The 22,680-nt window shown below is 42.6% G+C and overlaps 1 protein-coding gene across 1 annotated transcript in view; it reads right to left on the bottom strand.

The window, feature by feature from the left end:
- Positions 1-22,680, bottom strand: part of ctsa (cathepsin A) — a 56,622-nt gene that overhangs the window by 11,677 nt on the left and 22,265 nt on the right. Inside the window, exons 8-13 of the mRNA XM_048549721.2 lie at positions 17,213-17,297; positions 12,931-13,022; positions 7,815-7,899; positions 6,754-6,902; positions 2,195-2,270; positions 159-248 (exon numbers count right to left, since the gene is read on the bottom strand). Of these exons, the coding sequence (XP_048405678.1) occupies positions 159-248; positions 2,195-2,270; positions 6,754-6,902; positions 7,815-7,899; positions 12,931-13,022; positions 17,213-17,297 (577 nt within the window). The remainder of the gene's footprint in view (positions 1-158; positions 249-2,194; positions 2,271-6,753; positions 6,903-7,814; positions 7,900-12,930; positions 13,023-17,212; positions 17,298-22,680) is intronic.

Here is a 22,680-nt window from a genome sequence, read left to right as displayed (position 1 = left end):
AGGTTATGCAAGAATCTTCTTTCTTTAATGAATCTGAATTTTGATTTGGTGTCAGAATTGTGAGACAGTACTCGCATGTAGGTGCACACAGTTAGTCCCCTACTACTTCCACCCAACTCAGTCATGAGAACAATGAACAATGGAAATAAGCAGCTCACCTTTTGTTGAAGTGACTCCACAAACCACTCATCTCCCATGAAGTTACAGGCCATGTCCACGTCGCCATTATAAACTAGGAGCTGGTATTGCTGTTGCCAGAAATCCAGGAAATTGAGAGGGAAACAAACCACTAAGATTAATAATGATTCTGAAGAGATTGTAAAGCATTGCATTACAGACAGAGCAGACACCTGGGGCTATAGATCCTCACACACATGACCCTGACACTCAGTGCAGTGGTGAGGAAATACTACATTGTTAGAGATGCCACAATTTAGACTAGACATTAAATGAAGGCCTTGTTTCACCCCTCAGATGAATGCAATCTCTCCCCCAGCATCTGAGTGAACCACCTCACCAAATCATTCTGGTCAAATCATCCTCAAATCAATATCATTGGACCAAAATATCTCATCAGTTCCAACTTGTTTGTGGGATCTTGCTGTGCACAACCAGGCTGCTGAGTTTTCCTTGTTATAACTTCAAACCTGCTTCAGACTAGAGAGTAATTTGGGACAACTGCAAAAAGGGGCTATATAAGTGCTCCTATTTTCTTTTTGTTACAGTGGGCACGATAGTGGGAAATATAAACCATTGGCTTTCAAATTTGGACTGTGTACAAATTGCCTGGAGCTTCACAGCCAAGTGACAACATCAGCTACTCAAAGTCAAGCAGTGCCAACGCAATGGAAAGTATTTATAATGATGTACAAGAGCAGCAATTACATGTTTGTCAGCCAGGAATTCTAAATCTTTGAGCTGATTGTGGACTCCCAAGGATTTCAAGCTGGATTTGCACTTAAAATGTTGCTGGCAGGTCACAAAAGTATTGACTAAAACGTGGTTTGGAGGTAAGTTACTAAGTCCTTTCTGCAATTCATCTAAGGTATTAAACTATTTTAACAATTACAATGTATCCTTTTGCAAGGGTTCTGTAAAGGATTAATCTGAATTTTTAAATGCAACAATTGGGGAGCATGCTGTTAGCACATGGGAAATCTGTGGATGAATATTAAAACCAAGACGCTGTCAGGTGTCTGTGAAGAGATTTTACAGCACAAGTCAGAGTGTGTGTAAACCTGATCAACATTCTCTTCTCAGTCAGTCAATGTGACCAAAAAAAAAGTAACACACAGGTTAACTGAACATTCATTGGTAGGATTCAAACCCAGGTCCCCCGCACATGATCTGGGTCTCTGGATTAATAGTCTAGCAAATAATACCATTAGGCCATCGCCTGCCCCACAGTAAAGGCAGTACTTGGCAAGGTTGAAAAAGGCAATCACAATTGGTAGGCTGTCAACAGTAATGGTCTTAGCTTGTATGATACATAGCCTCACAAGCTAGACATCAGAAGGACTCTAGTACTAGCAAACTGTGAGGGGCAGAGTATCAGGATAAGGTGGAGGCCATTTAGGACTGAGATGGGGAGGAATTTCTTCAGAGGGTGGTGAATCTCAGATTCTCCACCCCAGAGGCTGTGGACAGTCAGGCAATGGATACATTAAAAGGGAGAAATCAATAGATTTCTAAATATCAAAGCTTTTTAGGGGATATGGGAATAGTGCAGGAAAATGACATGGGAAATCAGCCATGATCTAGTGGCATGATAGAGCAGGCTCAAGGGGTGAACCACCTCACCAAATCATTCTGGTCAAATCATCATCCTCAAATCAATATCATTGGACCAAATTATTTCATCAGTTCCAACTGATTGTTTATGGAATCTTGCTGTGCACAACCAGGCTGCTGAGTTTTCCTATGTTACAACAGTAAGTGTACTTCAAACCTGCTTCACAGACTACAAAGTAATTTGGGACATCTGCAAAAAGGGGCAATATAAATGCTCCTGTTTTCTTTTTGTTATAGTAGGCACGACAGTGGGAAATATAAACGCATGCTGTTGCAACAATGCATTGAAGTTTTACATTCCCACAGTCCTAAACCAGTTCTATATGATTAGAACATGCACAATCCCTGAAAATCAACCACTAATTTAAAATTAAACAGTGGAATGAAAAGAATGTTTAATTACCCCAGTAGACAGCAGTTTCAGGTACTGATCTTTCATATCACTGTACTGCCGGCGATATAACAGGTTCACTAGTGCGCTAAACAGGAGTTTAAAAAAAAATCAAAGTAAACACTAAAAAGTAACCCAGTCATCATCCACATGTCCTAAAGGAGGCAATACTTGCAAAATGTCACAGCCTTCTCCAGACCTTTCCTGTGACTATAGAACTCACCCCACCAGGAAAAGTCTTCCTTTCACCCCATCTCAATCCCACAATAAAGCAGGCAATCCAAGGAAAACAGTCAAACTCTTGTTGAAAATTTTTTTAAAAATTCACATAATATAGAATTAATGCAGGTAATCTGAACTTAATCCTCAGCTACAAACTGACAGTATCAGGTTCTGGATGACTAAAATAGAACAGCATAGAGATCACACTACAGCCATACAAAATCCTGGTTAGGCCACATGTCCAGTGCTGTGAGCACCACACATTAGGAAGGATAGATACAACCTAGTTCTTTCAGAATTATATCCAAATGCCAAGGATATGTTTTATTTTGAGGCGGGATTACACAAATTAGGAATGTATCCCTTAGAATTCGCAGTTTAAGAGGTTAATTTGGTTGAGGTTATTGAGAGAAGAGGAACATGAGAAAGGGAGAGATGGAGAAAATTCTCTGCTCTTTGCGGAGTCTAGGCCATGGTCTAAGGATTTGAGCCAGATGCTTTAAGTATGAAATCAAAAAATACTTGTACAATCCCCATTAACGCTGAATCTGCATGAGTTTCCTCCGGGTGTTACAGTTTCCTGCCACAGTCCAGAGATGTAGGTGGAGTGGCCATGCTAAATTGCCCATATATATATATATATACATATATATATATATAGTGTACAGGGATGTGCGGATTAGGTGGGTTCTAGGGTGGTGGCGGGGGGAAATGGGTCTGGGTGGAATGCTCTGAGGGTTAGTGTGGACTTGTTGGGCCAAAGGGCCTGTTTCCGCATTATAGGGATTCAATGAAATATTCATTTTAAATTGGAGATTGATGGATCTGTGTTATCAAGGAGCATAGGTGGATAAGTGGAGTTAGGTCCTAGACCAACCAGGAGCTCACTGAACAGCAGGACAGCGTGGAAGGGCTAAATGGTCTGCTCCTTTCCTCCCCAGAGTGCCAAACCATCAGCATTATATATCCTCCTCCAGAAAACTGTAATCCAGTCTGAATAACAGTACTAATCTTTTGCAGTCAATGGGAGAGACGAGTCATGTTGCTGGGTTGCGATTGTTGGAAGTAAGGTGGCCAGTTCATTTGGAATAACTACTGGACAAACTTGATGATAGAACATTGATGGCATCAAGACAAGGAAGGCTGGCTGCCCTTTTGCAGCCCGAGATAGGTACAGCAAGTTCTCAGCAAATGCTAGAATTATTTATGAAGGATCATGCGGCACACCTCGTGGTTTTAGAAGCATTTGATAAAGTCCCTCAGACATGCTGACACCGAGGTGAAAGGTAGCTGGACCCAGACAGCAGCTATACATCTGGAAAAATGTCGTGGTAACTATTCTGTTGCAGTGAGTGATAGATATTATAATTTCGGTGTGTGCCCCCATTAACTGCCCTGGGCTCACCAGGAAGCCTGCGTGGGGCTGTACAGTAAAGCTGGGACGGATACTGGCACCTGTAACCACACAAAGCCAAATACTCCAGACTAGCGAGAGAGAGATCTGCCTGCATTACCAAATGCAAGCTATTGTGTAGCAACAAAGGCCAAGTCCAACAGAATAAAAAATTGAAGTCGATTCACAATCAAGTGTGAGGAGGCAGGACCTTCAAGACTGGAGAAACAAGATGCCATATAATGTCCAATATTGTGTGACTGTGAGCATACCATCTACGTACGCTGTCATGTCCCAGCCAGTGTGAACACCATTTATACCTCAGTTACAAATCAGTGACACTTTGTAAGGACATTATTCAACATACTAACAAAGGAACAGGAATAGGCCAATCAGCCCCTCAAGCCTGTTCTGCCATTCAATAAGATCACAGCTTATCTGATTGTAAATTTGATTTCACCACCTATCCTCAGTAACCTTTCAGCCCCTAGCTTACCAAGAAGCTATCTACCTCAGTTTAACGAAGATTCAAGCTTCCACCATCATTCATGAAGACAGTTCCAAAGACTCTGAACTCGAGAAAAGAAAATTAACCTAATGTCGGTTTTAAATGAGCCAATCCTGATTTTTACACAGTGACTCCCCACATCTACCCTTCCAAGACCCTTCAGGGCTTTACATGTTTCAGTCAAGTTCTCGCTTACTCTTCTAAACTCCAGGAATACAAACTTGGCCTGATGAACCCTTCCTCATCAGACAACCTGGCCATTCTAGGTATTAGGCTTGTTTCTTTCTCTACAGTGCACCCAATACATTTACATCCTTTCTTAAGTATTGTGCACAGTACTCCACATGTGGTCTTACCAATACCCTGTATAACTGAAGCATAACCTCCCAATATTTGTATTTTAAAAAAATAATTCTCTTGGGAGACACAGGCGTTGCTCACTAGCCAGTATTATCCATCCTGTGGTGGTGGTGAGCTGCCTTCTTGAACTACTGCAGTCCATATGCTGTAGCTTGAACCAAAATACCCTTAGGGATGGAATTCCAGGATTTTGATCCAGTGACTGTGCAGTAACATCAACATATTTCCAAAGTCAGGATGGTGAGTCGCTCAGAGGGGAATTTGCAGGAGGTGGTGTTCCCATGCATCTGCTGCCCTGTCCTTCTGAATGGAAATGATAGTGGGTTTGGAAAGTGCTGTCCGAGGATCTTTGGTGAAATTCTGCTGTGCATTTTGTAGATAATAGCAGCAGTGTGTACTGAGTGTTGGTGATGGAGGGAGTGGATGTGGTACCAATCAAGGTGAGCTGCTTTGACCCGTATGGTGGTGTCAAGCTTCTTGAGTGTTGCTAGAGCTGCGTTCAGCCAGGCAAGCAGGGAATATTCAATCATAGTCTCTACTTTTGCCTTGTAGATGGTAGACAGGCTTTAGGGAGTTACTTGCTGCAGTATTCCTAGATTCTGACCTGTCTTGTAGGCAGTGTTTGTATGGTGAGTCCCATTGAGTTTCTGGTCAATGGTAACCACCAGGATGTTCACAATGGGGGATACAGTGATGGTAACACCATTGAACGTCAAGGGGCAGTGGTTAGATTGCTTAACAATTGTGTGGCGCGAATGTTACTTGCCACTCATCAGCCCAAGCCTGAATATTCAACAGACCTTGTTGCATGTGAACACGGACTGCTTCAGTATATCATAGTTGCAAACGGTGCTGAACATTGTGCAACCATCAGTGAACATCCCCACTTCTGACCATATAATAGAGAAGGGCATTGATGAAACAGCTTGTGATAAATTATACAATTTTCTAATTACTTGCTTGTAGATCACATCAAAACACCAGATGCGAACTGTCTAATACTTGTGGCACATTGCTCACTTTTTAGGTGGCTTGAAACAAATTGATCGCCACCAAAAAGGGACACATCTGATTGGAACCCACCCCAAAGCAAGGACACACATCTCATGTGGTGTAGTGGACAGTGAAGGAGGTTATCTCAGTACGACAGGATCTTGATCAAATGGGCCAAGGGTGGCAGATGGAGTTTAATTTCGATAAATGTGAGGTGCTGCATTTTGGAAAGGCAAATCGGGACAGGACTTATACACTTCATAGTAAGGTTCTGGGGAGAGTTTCTGAACAAAGACACCTTGCAATGCCGGTTCATAAGTTTTTGAAAGTGGAGTCGCATGTAGATAGGATTGTGAAGGTGGCGTTTGGTACATTTGCCTTTATTGGTCAGTGAACTGAGTGTAGGAGTTAGGAGGTCATGCTGTGGCAGTATAGGACACTACTTCGGCCACTTTTGGAGGACTGTATGCAATTCTGGTGTCTTTGCTGTGGGAAGGATGTTGTGAAACTAGAAAGGGTTCAGAAAAAATTTACAAGGACATTGCCAGGGTTGGAGGGTTTGAGCTACAGGGAGAGGCTGAATAGGATGGGGCTATTTTTCCTGGAGCATCAGAGGCTGAGGGATGACCTTATACCAGTTTATAAAATCCTGAGGGGCATAGATAGGCTAAATAGACAAAGTCTTTTCCCTGGGGTGGGGTAGTCCAAAACTAGAGGGCATAGTTAAGGTCAGGGGGAAAGATTCAAAAAGAACCCAAGGGATATCTTTTTCATGCAGAGGATGGTGCATTTATGGAACGAGCTGCCAGAGGAAGTGGTGGAAGCTGGTATGATTACAACATTTAAAAGGCACCTGGATGGGTATATGAACAGGAAGGGTTCAGAGGGATGTGGGCCAAGTGCTGGCAAATGGGACTAGATTTATGTAGGATATCTGGTTGACACGAACAAGTTGGACCAAAGGGTCTCGTTCCATGCTCCATGCCTCTATGACTATGTCAAAATACAGAATGGACAGGATAAAAAGATGAAATTGACATTCTCACTCTCATATTGATCACAGATTTGCATTCTAATTCAGATGCTGGATGTTACCTGCACATCTCCCATTTCTGCACAAAGGCAGGAATATGCAGAGCCTTCCGCACCGCCGGGTCATTCAGGTAGTTGCTGCAGGCAGTGGTGTTGGTGCATGGGGGATCAAGCCGAACATTTCTGTGTCTCTGATGTACATCTTGCAGTTTCTGGGGAAGACATACAGAAGGTGAACTTGGAGATTGGACAGGGAAGTCCATATTTGAAGGAAGAGGGATAATCTCATTGACATATCATGGAAATGTTAAGGTGCAGGAGGAGCCCATTTGGCCCAAGGTGCCCGCACTGGTTCCATTAGCCAGATCCAATCACCTACATTTTCCTGAGGCTTTGACTGAGATCTAGTTTCAGTCCCATCCTCTATTCCACTTTCTTTAATTCAACTGAAGGAATCTTTGTACGAGACCTCAGATTATCTTCACCAATCAAATGCAGTGCACAGCCTGATGCCCACGGCAGCATTAGCATCCCATCCAGCTCACTCTGTGCCAGCAGAGATGGCACCACTAACGCCCACCCTGTAAACAGGCAACGCTAGAGCACCTTCTACCCTCCTCAACCAGCACTGCCACGGTCTTTTTGTTCAAATTCCTGTGTTTCTGTTCAATCCTTCCCAAATAAACCAAGGCAAGCTTTGTGTTCCTGACAAGTGAACCCAGTGGGAGCCCAGTCTTTTCTCTGTAGAAGGTGCTACAACAGTCTCAATTTACAGGGATTGTTGTCTGAACGGGGTCTTTCTCCCAAAGACCAATTTCAGAAAAGTATCGCCAGATTCACCACTACAACATGAAAAATCATCAGTGACTCTTATTCACCACCCCACATCTTTGCTCCAACATTGGCAGCTGCACCAGTTCAGTGGTCACACTTACCAACCTCAAAGAAGTCCTTTCAACTCTACTTTAACCGAGTTTTGGATCACCCATGGCTTGGTTTCACATTTTATTATCTGATTACACTCCAGCCTTGAATGTTCTATCTTAAAACTGCGATATAAATGCAGATTTTTGCCAAATTATAAACCTGGCTATCACCTTCAGCAAAGGATGAATGGAGTTTACCTTCTGCCACCAGAGACTCATTTGATTTTTGGGGAACAAGTTTCCCAAGTCATTGATGACCAGCTGTTTGCGATTCCCATCAAATCTGTGAAAGATGAAACAGCAGATCACTTGTTGGTTTAAAGCTTGGTTCTTTAAAGGGATTTATAGCTTTTAGTCCTCGTTCGGAACTAACTTGGATCAGGAGTATTTCCCTGATAACTACTGTCCATTTTGTTCATTCCAGTCAGTCCATCTCACAAACGCTTATACTTGAGTCTTAAGTTTTCTCAGTACTACCTTACAGGGCAAGTGACCCAAGAATGTTACCTTCCTCTAACTAGCCTGCTAAATTTTATAAGCCCTATCTATGCAATCAGCATCCTAGATATTTTAAGAGTCTGGGATTTCTCTTGAGAAGATACAGTTCCCCACTTCAGAATAGGGTTCATCTCAGTTGTAGAGAAACTTAAATGAGAGTATATTAATTTGACAATTTCTTTTGAAATTAAGCTTTATACTTTAAGTAAAAAATATAATTCAAATCTCTAAGAATCTATGTTGGTGTTATTTATGACTAGTCAAGAATATCTAACAGCATTTAAGAATATTTAAGGATATCTAGCAATAGCTAGGAATACAATATCCAATACTTAAAGTTTTATCTGAAAGCTCTAAGATAAACATTTCTCCCAAAGAAAAACATAAATTGCTGGAAAAGTACAGCAGGACTGCCAGCATCCGGGGAGAGAAATCAGAGTTAACATTTCGGGTTCAGTGACCCTTCTTCGAAACCGGACCCGAAACATTAACTCTGATTTCTCTCCAACTGAGCTTTTCCAGCAAATTCTGTTTTTGTTTATTTCCAGCTTCTGCAGATCTTTCCATTTATTTTTTGAAAAGATATTTTGTCCCGCACTGGGAAAAACTGTCTTTTGAGATACATTATCTGAGTGCTTCTAATACTCAGAGATCTATAGAGAATAAAGATTATTTACATAAATTGTTCTGATTGTTCTAATCTCCCCTGCTTTGCAATTGCAGGAATCCTCTCTTAAAGATTCCTCCCACTTCCATGTGATGCTAAAGGTAAGAAGCTCTCAATACTAGCTGAGGGGTGAGTACTAAAAATAGTATATTTCTAAAAAAAATTAAATAAAAATGGAAACAACTGTGGATGCTGTAAATCTGAAAGAACAACAATATGCTGGAAAAGCTCAGCAGGACTCCTGAGAAAGGGTCACTCGATCCGTAGCGTTAACTCTGATTTCTCTCCACAGATGCTGCCACTCCTGCAGGGCTTTCCCAACAATTTAAATGCATTTACGTAGCCCCTTTCACAACTTCTGGAAGCACCAAAGTGCTTTGCAGACATTAAAACATTTATGAAATACAGAGAACATTTTAATGTATGAAACTTGGCTACCATGATACGCACAGCAAATAGAAAGTGTGATTAATCAACACCGGTTGAGGGGTACATACTGGACAGAATGCCAGTGTTTCTGGGCTGAGATTTAAACTCACTACCTTCTGAAAGGATGCAGTGTTGCCACCACTCCGAGTGATTCTCTATCCTCTCCCTTACACACCTGCTCACACTGTATTGTGAGACAATCAGGAAACTGACAGTATCCTCAATGCCTAGGGAGAATTCACTCTTTACAGAGGATGGAAATGCTGGGGGGGGGAGAATCAAGTTTTTTTGCCCCCGCAAAACTGAGGCAGATATATTTTTATTCTGTAAACGTCACTGGAACATAGTGTGAACTGGTCATTCAGCCCAAAGCAGTCCATGCCAGTTCGACTTAAGCCAAGGGCATCCAGGGATATGGAACAAAGACAGGTCAACTGGATCAAGGGGTCAATCATTTAGTGGCCCAATGGCAAAACAGGACTCAAAGGGCAAATCATTCTGTATATACTCCTATTTCCAACTTCCCCCAGGCAGGAATGTTCCAGGAACACCCTTCCAGTGGGTCATGAAAAGAAAGATTAGCAGGCATTTGTCATTTGAACTAAAAAGTGGAAGAAGAAAGTTAACACAAAAGAAAGTGTCAACTTAAAAATTAATGATAAAAACTGAGAAAATTTGAAAGAAAAGTGCTGGGATATAATGAGTGTTTCACTAAATAATGACATATAAAAAATATATCTTACATTACCCTGCTACTTGTGTAAAAACCAAAGTCCTATTATAAAATAAGGGACTGCAAAATCTGAACAAGAGTTCATTCTGGGAAACTATTTTAACGAGTTTTGAGAAGATTTGTAGCTCAGGTTGAGGTTCTGGATGTAAGTTTGCTCGCTGAGCTGGAAGATTTGTTTTCAGACGTTTCGTCACCATTCTAGGTAACATCATCAGTGAGCCTCCGACGAAGCGCTGGTGTTATGTCCCGCTTTCTATTTATCTGGTTAGGTTTCCTTGGGTTGGTGATGTCATTTCCCGCATTGGTGATATCATGACCCACTATCACTCGTATCCTTACATACATATGAGGAAGGACACCACTTTGATTGGGACAACACATCCGATCTAGGACAAGCCAAACAGAGACATGCATGAGAATTCCTAGAAGCATGGCATTCCAACCGGAACTCCATCAACAAACACATTGATTTGGAGCCCATCTAACCAGTCGCTGAGAAAAAGAACAGGAAATGACATCACCAATGCAGGAAATGACATCACCAACCCAAGGAAACCTAACCAGATAAATAGAAAGTGGGACATATCAGTGAGCCTCTGACGAAGCGCTGGTGTTGTTACCTAGAATGGTGACGAAACGTCTGAAAACTAACCTTACAGCTCAGCAAGCAAACTCACATCCAAAACTATTTTAAATTTGGATAATTTGAGTTGAACTTGGAGACTGGTTTGCATCTTTTAAATTAACTCCTGCCTCAGGTTTAACAACTAACAGGGTGTTCCCAACACAGTCAAGATGGCACAAACAGCCAACTGCTTGCCTTTATCTAGCTGCAGGGTGTGAATTTTTGTCGGAGTTGTGTGCTCCAAGTCAAAAGCAAATGAATCCGTTTGAATGCTACAGAGATAGAACTGCCGATGCTGGAAAATCTGAGATAACAAGGTGTAGAGCTGGTTGAACACAGCAGGCCAAGCAGCATCAGAGGGCCCTAAATGTCAGCTTTCCTGCTCCTCTGTTGCTGCTTGGCCTGCTGTGTTCATCCAGCTGTACACCTTGTTATCTCTGAATTTGATGTTGGTTCTAATACAGTGTTTAAGATGTACACACACTCACGTTTGTCCTGTAGTGCACTGATTGCTGCCGCATCCCCATTAAACACGTATTCTGACTCAGACATGTCCATGTTTGCTTCTAATGGTGGTCTCATACCACTTTAAACTGAGGTACTGGATGTATGATATGAGCACAGAACGCTGGCGAAACTCAATACGTCTGATAATTCTGTTTCTGTCTCCACAGAGTCCTGTATGACTCTTCTGTTCGCAGACACTGTCAGACCTGCTGCGTTTCTCCAGTGGTTTGGTAGTTTCAAATTTCCAGCATCCACAATATTTTTCTTTTACCCTACTGGATATATGTTGCCTTTCACTTTCCGGCAGAGTCGTACTTTACATTGCCCTAATGTCCCCCCCGTTGCAGAGTAAAGCCCCTTAGCAAGGGTTTGTGTGGGTTTATACACAGAAGCGGTGCTCTACCTAGTCCTAGTGTTGGTCACATACACAGCAAACAGCCAAACAGCTGCGTATGCTCACACTGAAGCATGCACACTATTTGTCATGACTGTATGCAAATACATTAATGGGCGTGGCCATAAGCAGCATGGGGGGTTTTGAATGAATGGTGGTAGTGGTGGAAAAAGTGGGGGAGAACAGACTGCACACAGCTCCTTTCCAACCCTCATCTGATTCCTGTGTCAATGCTCAGTGCACATGTGCAGTGCAGGTTTTGTCCATGATACAACAACGTACAAGGTCTCTATTCACAGGGAATAGCACAAATGCTCCAGTGTCAGCAAATTTACTGCCCTGTCCACTTTCTCTGACCCCAGTTTATTTTAATGCCAGATTATTTACTTTCAGCAAGCAGAGTCTGGTTCCTGTTTATTGGACAGGGACGACTTCTGACAGGCACACAACACAAAATACTCATTACAGTGAGTCTCCTCTTGAAACTTTTCTACAGTTCCAATGAAGAGTCAGAGTTCTGAAGGTGGGAAGGTCAAGGTGAAGAAAGGTCTTCCCACAGGGTGTCAGTTTGTAGACTGATAGAGGAATATTGGTGGAATTGTGGATAGTGTGGAAGGATGTTGCAGGTTACAGAAGGGCATAGATAAACTGCAGAGATGGGCGGAGAGGTGGAAAATGGAATTTAATGCGGAAAAGTGTGAGATGTTTCACTTTGGAAGGAGTAACAGGAAAACAGAGTACTGGGCTAATGGTAAGATTCTTGGTAGTGTGGATGAGCATAGAGATCTGTGTCCATGTGCATAGATCCCTGAAAGTTGCCACCCAGGTTGATAGGCTGCCTTAACAACCCTACGGTGTGTTAGGTTTTATTGGTAGAGGGATTGAGTTTCGGAGCCATGTTGCAGCTGTACAAAACTCTGGTGCGGCTGCACTTGGAATACTGCGTACAGTTCTGGTCGCCACATTATAAGGAGGATGTGGAAGTACTGGAAAGGGTGCAGAGGAGGTTTAGCAGGATGTTGCCTGGTATGGAGAGAAGGTCTTATGAGGAAATGCTGAGGGACTTGAGGCTGTTTTCATTGGAGAGAAGGTTGAGAGGTGACTTAATTGAAACATATAAAATAATCAGAGGATTAGATAGGGTGGATAGTGAAAGCCTTTTTCCTCGGATGGAAATGGCTAGCACGAGGGGACGTAGCTTTAAATTGAGGGGTGATAGATATAGGACAGATGTCAGAGGTAGGTTCTTTACTCAGAGTAGTAAGGGAATGGAATGACCTGCCTGCAGTAGTAAACCTGCCAACTTTAAGGGTATTTAAATGGTCATTGGATAAACACAGATGATAATGGAATAGTCTATTAAAGTTACCTCCCCTCGCCCACCTGAACCATCAGCCATAGCCAAATCTTTTGGGTGGTAACACCTTGCTGGAGTCCTAACTCTCACCCTGTATTACTTACTGAATCTCACCAGGCACACCTCCAACACAATCAGCATACAAATTGTACACGTTCAGACCAGAGAACCACACGATGAATGACACATCTTTAACCTGAAAAGAAATTTAGAAATCACTGCATTGCAGTTCACATAAACAAAAAACACCCCATGCCAGTAAAACTACATTCCAATATTCACTTCCATTCTGGCTTTCCACTTCAAAATACCTGCTAATCTCCAGCAACTGGATGACCATAAGATTGGGATAATCAGAGTTGCAGAACACCATGAGCAATGTTAACACTTTCACAGGGAAGCAATATTATTGGAAAGAAGAGTGCAAATGCAAGTTAAGCTTCTTTAAACCACTACGTTGATCTCAGCCATGTGTTCAATTCTAGGCACCGCTGAGAAGGGGCAGAAGAGATTTACCAAGATATAACAGGGGTGACTGGAATACTGTCAACAGTTCTGTGTCCCTTATCGGAGGAAAGCTAGATGTGCTGGCATTGGAGGCAGTCCAAAGAAGGTTCACTAGGCTGAATCCGGGTATGGAAGGGCTGTCTTCTGAGGAGATATTGACTAGATTGAGCTTCTACTCAATCTACTACATAGAGAAGAATGATAGGCGACCTTATTGAAACAGACAAGATTCTTCGAGGTGATAATGGGAACTGCAGATGCTGGAGAATACAAGATAACAAAAAGTGTGAAGCTGGATGAACACAGCAGGCCAAGCAGCATCTCAGGAGCACAAAAGCTGACGTTTCGGGTCTAGACCCTCCATCAGAGAGGCTTTTGTGCTCCTGAGATGCTGCTTGGCCTGATGTGTTCATCCAGCTTCACACTTTGTTATCTAAGATTCTTAGAGGACTTGACAGGGTGATGCAGAAAGATTGTTTCCTGTTGTGGGAGAGTCTAGGACCACAGGGCATAAACTTAGAACAGGGGTCGTATATTTAAGGCAGATGAAGAAGAATTTCTTCTCTTAAATGGTATGATTCTATGGAATTCTTCACCACAGAGGGGCTGTTGAGGCGGAGTCTTTAAGTATATCCAAGGTGGAGACAGATTTTTAAATCGGTAAGGGGATTGAGTTTTATGGGGATAAGGTAGGAAAATGGACATTTTTTCCTTTATTTATTCATGGGATACAAGCGTCACCGGCAGGGCAGCATTTGTTGCCTGTCCCTAGTTACCCAGAGGGCAGTTAAGAATCAGCCACATTACTGTGGGTCAGGAGCCACATGTAGGCCAGACCAGGTAAGGATGAAAGTTTCCTTCCCTAAAAGGACATTAGTGAACCAGATGGGTTTTTCCTGACAATCGACAATGGATTTATGATCATCACACTCTTAATCCCGGCAATTTATTGAATTCAAATTACACCATCTGCTACACTGGGATTTGAACCCAGGTCACTAGAACATTATCTGGGTCTCTGGATTAACAGTCTAGAGATAATACCACTAGGCCATCGCCTCCCCCACTGAGGGTGATCAGATCAGGCATGATCTCACTAAATGGCAGAGCAGACCCAAAGGGCTAAATGGCCTAAATGGCCTACTACTTCTCAGACTCATGGTCTTGACAGAGACTGGAGTTATGTGCAGAGACTGGAGAGCGTAGGATTATTCCACATGAAGCAGAGAATGTTAAAGAGTAATTTAAAATGAAGGGTTCAACATTAGGAATATCAGTCAGTAAACCGGAGGGAAATGGTGTGCAGTGGTATGGAGATTATATAGTAAAGGGCAAAGGTTATAGATAATTGGCATTAACATTGTGGAAAGCAGAGAAGAATGTTTTACCCCCCCTCCACTATGGGCAAGAATGTGCTCCCTGAAGGAGCAGGAAGCAAAAAGGGAAATGGATAAATAGATGGAAAGGAACTGTGCAGGGCTATGGGGAAAAGAACACAGGAGTAGGACTAGTAGGATAACCCCTTTGAGGAAGTCACACAGCACAATGGGCCGAAAGGCCTACTTTTATGCTAAGAGTCCATGATTCTAAATGAGGACAGAATTAGTTTTGACCTTTCAGAATTCTTTAGATTCTGTACTGATCCCCACAAATCAGAAGTTAGCAAATACAACACTACCCTTGGGGAAGGGCAAAGAGTGAACATGGAGTTGATAGACCAATTGGCCCAACACCAATCAACAAGAAAATACTACAATCCATTATTGGGAAGGTAACAACAGGGCACTTAGAAAACAATCTTAGAATTTTGAGAGTCAGTTTTATGAAAGAGAAATAATATTTGACAAATCAACCGAACAGCTATCAGCTGGGCAAAGGAGAACCAGTGGAGCTGTCGAATTTGAATTTTGAAAAGCATCCACTAATGTACCATATAAGAGGCTACAACTTAAAGTTAGAAGTGAGGATATTATATTACAATGGATTATAGATTGAATATAGGAGAAATAATTTTTTTTATTAGTGCTTTTACTTGCAAATAGCGTGGTGTCACAAGGATCAGTCCTTGGACCTTAGCTATTTCCAATCTCTATTAATGATGTGGATTGGAAGATCAAAAGTACTGTTATTGGAGATTGCTGATAATAACAAAGCTAGAACTAAGGTGCTGGTATAGTGATAATGTCACTGGACTAGTAATCCAGGGTTCCAGGCACTCACCACCCTTTGTGTGAAAAACTTGCCTCACACATCTCTATTAAACTCCACAGCACCGTACACCCACACCACCACCACCCCCTCCCCACCACCAACTTGAATCAGTGTCCCCTAGTAAGTGACCCTTTCACCCTGGGAAATAGCCTCACACTTGCCACTCTAACCATGCCATCCACAATCTTATAAACCTTTATCAGGTCACCCCTCAACCTCCTGCATTCCAGTGAAAACAAACCAGTCAATCCAACTTTTTTCATTGCTAACATCCCTGATCGATTGTCACAAAAAACAATCAAGTTCAGTAATGAAAAGAAATCAGTTATCTTTACTCGGTCCAGCCTACATGTCACTCCAGACTGAGGAATGCGATTGATTCATATACCCTCTGAAATGTCAACTCAGTTCAAGGGTAAATAGGGATGGTCAACAAATGCTGGCCTTGCCAACAATGCCCACATCCCACAAAAGAATAAATAACGTAAGCTATGAGGAAGAGACAGAGGTTGGAGGGAGAAACAGATTGGTTAAAGGGATTGGGCAGATTTGTGAAAATGTGAACTTTCCCAGTTTGACAGGAACAACCAAGAAATATTATAATGTTCCTTTTTGTTTGGGGGAGGCGGGGGGGGGGGGGGGAACTCTGTGGGAGGCGGTGTCATGAGAAGATAGTGACTTCAACTATATCAGGAACAGAACAGCACTTGCCACATAAATAGTGTCTACAGGAGCAGGTCAGAGGTTAGGAATACCATGGTGAGTAACTCACCTCCTGACTCCCAAAGCCAGTCCACCATCTGCAAGACACAAGTCAAGAATGTGACGGAATACTCCCCACCAGCCCTGGATAGGTACAACTCCAACAGTGCTCCGGAAGCTTGACATCATCCAGGTCAAAGCAGCCCGCTTGATTGGCACCATATCCACAGACATCCACTCCCTCCCCTATCGCAGTGTGTACTATCTACAAGGTGCACTTCAGGAATTCATCAAAACTCCTTAGACAGCACCTTCCAGATCCACAAGCACTTCATCTAGAAGTACAAGTTCAGCAGCTATATGGGGGACGCTGCTACCTGCAAGTTCTTCTCCAAGCCACTCACCATCCTATTTGGAAATGTATCACCTTTCATTCAGGGTGGCTAAGTCAAAAGCCTAGAATTTCCTCCCTAATGAAAACATCTGACTTTTCTCAATCCCAGAGGTTTTGTTTTGTTTGTAAAATGTTGTTGTTGGCTGGATTTATTACCCGACCTTAGTCACCCTTGAGAATGTGATGGAGAGCTGCCTCCTTGACCCACTGAAGTCAATGTGCTGTAGGTAGACCTACAATGCCCTTAGGGAGGAGGAATTTCTTCAGGAAGTTACGGATGTTTGTAACTCTCTACCAAAGAAGATGGATTGTTCAGTCATTGTATTTGTTCGAGACTGAGATTGAGAAGTTTTATTTTGGCCTTGAGAGGGTGGACATGGCAAGGCAATGAAGCTAGTGTAAAAATCAGCTGTAATCTTACTGATCACTGGAACAATCTTAAATGCATCAATGAACTCCACTTCCTTCTAATGTTTTTGGTGTTATGATTCTTTAAAACTCAAGGAGCAGAGGGAAGCCCAGATGCTGAAATAATCTATTGTGACCGAATGAACATGCAAAACACTACTCACCCTCAACTGACAGTCCTTGTTTTTATTGTCATGGAAGTTGCATTTTCCTTCAGAACAGCAGAACTTCTGGAGATCAGACCACAGTCTGAAAAAAATAAAGAACATTGTTTAATTATTTTGTCCCAGGCCTCACTAGACATAGTAAAAAAACAAAGTTATGGAAATGCTCAGCAGATCCATGGAGAGAGAGAGAGAGAAAGCGTTAATATTGAACTGAAATCTGCTGTTTCAATTCGCCAGCTTCTAATGCACGAGAGGATTTCATGAGGTCTCTACTGAAGGAGCAGTTGATTGTGGCTTTGAATGGAGTGCTAGGAGTTTGGGGAGTAGGGGATTTGGGGAAGGAGGTGCCCCTTTGTTTATGCTTTTTCTAACTTTTGTCACTGTCCAAGATTTAGCATTTACCCCACAACAGAGGGAGAAGCTGGTAGATATTTAAAGATATATCCTTTCGCAAGAATTAAAATACTATAGTATTGATGGTAAGGTTAAAATATATATATTTAATTGAGCAAAAGAAGTAGTTAATGAAAGATATGATGGACAATTTTGTTTTAAACACGGAGGGCGGTTTGCATTTGGAATGAACTTCCTGAAGTAGTAGTGGATGTGCTTACGATTATAACATTTAAAAGGCATTTGGATAAGTACATGAATAGGAAAGGTTTGTGGAGGGATACAGGCCAGGAGCAGGCAGGTGGGACTAGTTTAGTTTGGGGTTATGGTTGACATGGACTGGTTGGACCAAAGGGCCAGTTTCCATGCTGTATGACTCTGTGGTGGGACACAGGATGTACATCGACAGCTGACGCACATGAAAGCTCCTGGATGCCAGTATCATCCCAGGCAAACGCCTCTGCTGTGTTTATGGCTCAAGGAGTTTCAGTTCAGGGTTTGGAGAAGGAGGCCAAGCTGCAGACACTGCAGTGTGTCAGGGTGGGGGAAGTGAGCTGTATGTGAATGGAGTCCATGGTGGGGACCGAATGCAGGGACAGTCAGGGACTGCAGACTGAAGGGGATGGACCGACACCAGCAAAGAGTGTGCATCCACAGGATGTGTTGCTTGTTTTGGACATTTCTTCAGGAATAGGTGGAATAGGATGTGGGTCCATGTAAATACCACAATATAGGCAAGGCAAGGATAGAGGCTACGCATAGCCAATATGCGGAGCGAGGCACCAAAATAACAAGCACCACAAAAAGGTTATAATTACTGTAGGGAAGGCAGTGGAGTAGCAATGGTAGGAATTTCTGGGCGTAATTAATGGGGCACAGCAAACATTCATCCCAAGGAGGAAGAAACATATCGAGGGGAGGATAAGGCTATCACGGCTGATAAAGGAAGTCAGGGATAGCGTAAAAGCAAAAAAAAAAGCGTACAATGTGGCGAAGATCACTGGGAAGCCAGAGGATTGGGAAGCGCTTAAATCAGCAGAGGACAACCAAACAAGCAATGAGGAAGGTTAGAAGATGAAATAGGACAGCAGGCTAGTTAGTAATATAGAGGAAAATTGCAAGAATTTATTTAGATATCTAAAAGAGTCAAAAAGTGGATGTTGGACTACTGGACGACGAGGCTAAAGAAGCAGTAACAGGGAATTCCTGTTTATAAAATCATGACGGGTGCAGATAGGTTAGTGACAGCTGTCTTTTCCCTCAGGTAAGGGATTTCAAGATTGGGGACATATTTTTAAGGCGAGAGGTGAAAGATTAAAAAAAGAGACATGGGGGCAATTTTTATATGAATATAGAATGGTTCATGTGGAGAATGAACTTCCATTGGTTATGGTGGATGTGCATAGAGTTACAAGGTTTAAAAGACATTTAGATAAGTAGATGAATTGGAAATGGGTGAAGGGATGTGGACCAAACACAGGCAGGTAGAACTAGTTTAGTTGGGATCTGAAGGGTCTGTTTCTGTGCTATATAGCTCAATAACTATATGAGGAAAAGTTGAGGGAACTGGCACGTAGCTCAGTGGTTCGCACTGCTCCCTGACAGCACCAGGGACCACAGCTCGATTTCAGCCTTGGGTGACCGTCTGTGTGGAGTTTGCACGTTCTCCCTGTGACTGCGTGGGTTACCTCAGGGCCCTCCAGTTGCCCCTCTCAGTCCAAAGCTGTGCAGGTTAGGTGGTTGGCCTGGCTTAAAAAAATAGTCCCAGTGTTCAGGGTTGCGCATGCTAAGTGCGTTAACCACGTGGGGTTATGGGGATACGGTAGGGTGCTGGGTCTGGTTGGGAGCATTTGACAGATTGGTGCGACTCGATGGGCCGAATAACATCCTTCTGCATTGTTGGGATTCTGTGATTCTAACTGGATGGGTACTTTGCATCAGTCCTCATGGTGGAAGACACCAGTAACACATCAGAACTTCAAGTTTGGGGGGGGGGGGGGTTGGTAGAAGTGAGTGCAGTGGCCATCACAAAGGAGGTGGTGCTGGGGAAGCTGAGAAGTCTGTGGTTGATAAATCACCAAGATAAGATGAACTACACCCCAGAGTTCTGAAGAATATAGATGAGGAGGCTGTAGAGGCATTGCTGGTGGTCTTTCAGGAATCATTGGAGTCAGGCAGAGTCCCAGAGGACTGGAAAAGGCTAATGTAATACCCCTGTTTAAGGAGGAAGGGACGTAGCAGACAGGAAAACGTAGGCCAGTTAATCTGACCTCAGTCATTGATACATTTTTAAGACCCATTATTAAAAGGTTGAGATTGCTGTGGACTTGGAAGTGCTCAGTTACACTTCATCAAGGGGATATCATGCCTGACAAATCTGTTTGAATTCTTTGAGGAGCTAACAAACAAGTTAAAAGGACAGCCAGTGGAGGTGATCTATTTGGTTTTCAAGAAGACTTTTGAGAAGGTACTGGACAGGAGGCTGCAAGAGCCCACGCTGTAGGGATTCTGAGGCTGTGGATACAAACATAGCAAATGCAGTGTCTACGTATCAGAAATAGACAAGGTATCATTTGAAAGACATGTTTTCTGCTATGCCCAACTCTCACAAACATCACTGTGGGACTGCAGGAGACATGTCTTCCATGCAGAAAATCCCATTACACTGGAAGACCTTGAATGTAACTTCTTTATTTAAAGAGGGAGGGAGGCAGACAGCAGGAAACTGCAGGCCTGTTAGCTTAACATCCAGAGGGAAAATCTTAGAAGCTAAAATTAAAGGCAGTACAACAGGGCATTGAGAGCATGGCAAGGAAATCGGGCAGAATCAATGTGGTTTTGACAAAGGGAAATCATGTGTAACTAATGGAGCTCTTTGAAGAAGTGACATCCATTTTATTCAGAATGTAACAAGTGAACGTACAACATTAGATTTACAGAAGGGCTTTAGGTTTAGGTTCATATATCTGCTTGGGGGGGTGGGGGGGGGGGGGGGGGGGGGAGATCTGCTGTCCTTACCCAGTCTGGCCTACATTGGACCCCAGACAGACAGCAATGTGGTTAGCTTTAATTTTTAAGATCTCTGGTACAGACAGGAGTCGTCAATGGACCTTTTCTTGGGCAATGGAAAAAGGTCCATCAAGCCATTCAGTTCAAGTGATTTTAGGGTTGGGCAATAAATGCTGACCTAGCCAGCAGTACCTGCATCCCACAAACGAAGAGGAGAAGTCGAGTGGGCAAAGATGTGGCAAATATAGCATAATGTGAGAACATGCGGTATTGTCCATTTTGGCAGGAAGAATAAAATAGAACATCATCTAAATTGTGAAGGACCACAGAGAGAGATTGGAGTATCCTTGTGAAAGAATTGCAAATGCTAGTATGTGGGTACAGCAAGTAAGCAGGAAAGCAAATGGAATATTATTTATTGCAAGGGAATCGAATAATAAAGAATGGAGGGTGTGCTTCAGTTTTGCAGGACAGAGTCAATATCTGAAGTGCTGTGTACATTCTTGGTCTCCTTATTTATGGAAGTAAATACATTGGAGGCAGTTTAAAGATGGTTTACTAGATTAACACCTGGAAGTGGGCAGGAGGTCTTATAAAGAAAATTGGAATTTAGAAGATGAAGAGGAGCCTTGTTTGAAGATCCTGAGTGGCCTTGACCAAGAGGATATGGAGAGCATGTTTTCTTAATAGAAAATCTGGAGATGTGGGTCACTGTTTAAAAAACAAGGGATTGCCCATTTAACACTCAGATTAGGAGACATGTTTGTCCCTCAGAGGATCGTACATCTTTGGAACTCTTTCTGATAAGAGGGTGGAAACAGAAACATAGGAGGAGGAGGAGAAGGCCATTTGGCCCATTGAATCCTCCCTGCTGTTCAACATGATTATCGCTGATTACTGTCTCTCCCTATATCCCTTGATGTCTTCAGCTTTTAGAAGTCTACTTCATTCTTGATTACATTTAGTGACTCGGTCTTCTTAGTTTTCTGTGGGAGAGAATTCCACTGGTTCACCACCCTTTCAGTGAAAATATATTTCATCATTTCAGTCCATCTCATCTCCTGACACCTTGTTCTGGACCCCCAGCTGCATTAAAACATCATTCCTGGATCCAGTCTCTCCAACCCCATATCAACAAGATCCCCTTTCATTCTTCTGAACTCCTCTGAATATAGGCCCAATCAAACTGATCTCTCCTCTGAAACAAAACTTGCTTTTGCAGGAATCAGTCCGGTGAACCTTTGCTGCACTCCCTCTGTGACAAGGATAGATCTTCTTAGGCAAGGAAACCAAATCTTCATGTAATACTGCAGGTGTAGTCTTACCAAACCCCTACATAGCTACATACTCCTGTACTCAATCCCTCTAGTAATGAAAGCCAATTGTTTACCTTCCTAACTGCTTGTGGCACCTGTATGCTTGCTTTCAATGACTGGTGTAGGACACACAAATTCTACCTTTCCCAATCTGTCGACATTTAAATAATACTGTCCACTTAGTTGGAAGAACGAAAGCCAAAGACATACTTGTCAATGTTAAACCTTATTAATTATGCATTTACCTTCTTCACCCTGTAGCCCCCTCAGATCATCTGCAGTACTCACTGTCCCACTTAGTTTTACATCATCAGTAAACTTAGAAATATCAAATTTGATTCCCTCATTCAAACTGTTACTCTACATTTCCATACATATTTGAACATTATTTTTACATATAATACACATGGAGGCCATGCACTGAAGCTTGTGGTACCCCACTTGTCAATGCCTGCAACTCTGAAAAGGACCTATTTATTTGAACCTTTTCCTGACAGCTGACTAATTCTCAATCCGTTCCATTGCAATCCCGTGTTTCAGTTTTATCCACTGCTTTTTGAAGGTCCAAATACACCACACCCACTGGTACTCCCTTATCTGGTCTACTGTTACATTAAGAAAAACATCAGCAGGTTTGTCAAAATCAGTTTACCTCATAAATCTATCCTGACTGTGTAATCCCTTTGCTATTTTCAAAATGTCTTGTTATAACACGACAGATTTAGATTTTTAAAAAAAAAAAGATGA

Source organism: Stegostoma tigrinum, chromosome 19 (assembly GCF_030684315.1).
Source record: "Stegostoma tigrinum isolate sSteTig4 chromosome 19, sSteTig4.hap1, whole genome shotgun sequence".
NCBI classification, from domain to species: domain Eukaryota; kingdom Metazoa; phylum Chordata; class Chondrichthyes; order Orectolobiformes; family Stegostomatidae; genus Stegostoma; species Stegostoma tigrinum.
This window is presented reverse-complemented; position numbering and strand designations above follow the sequence as displayed.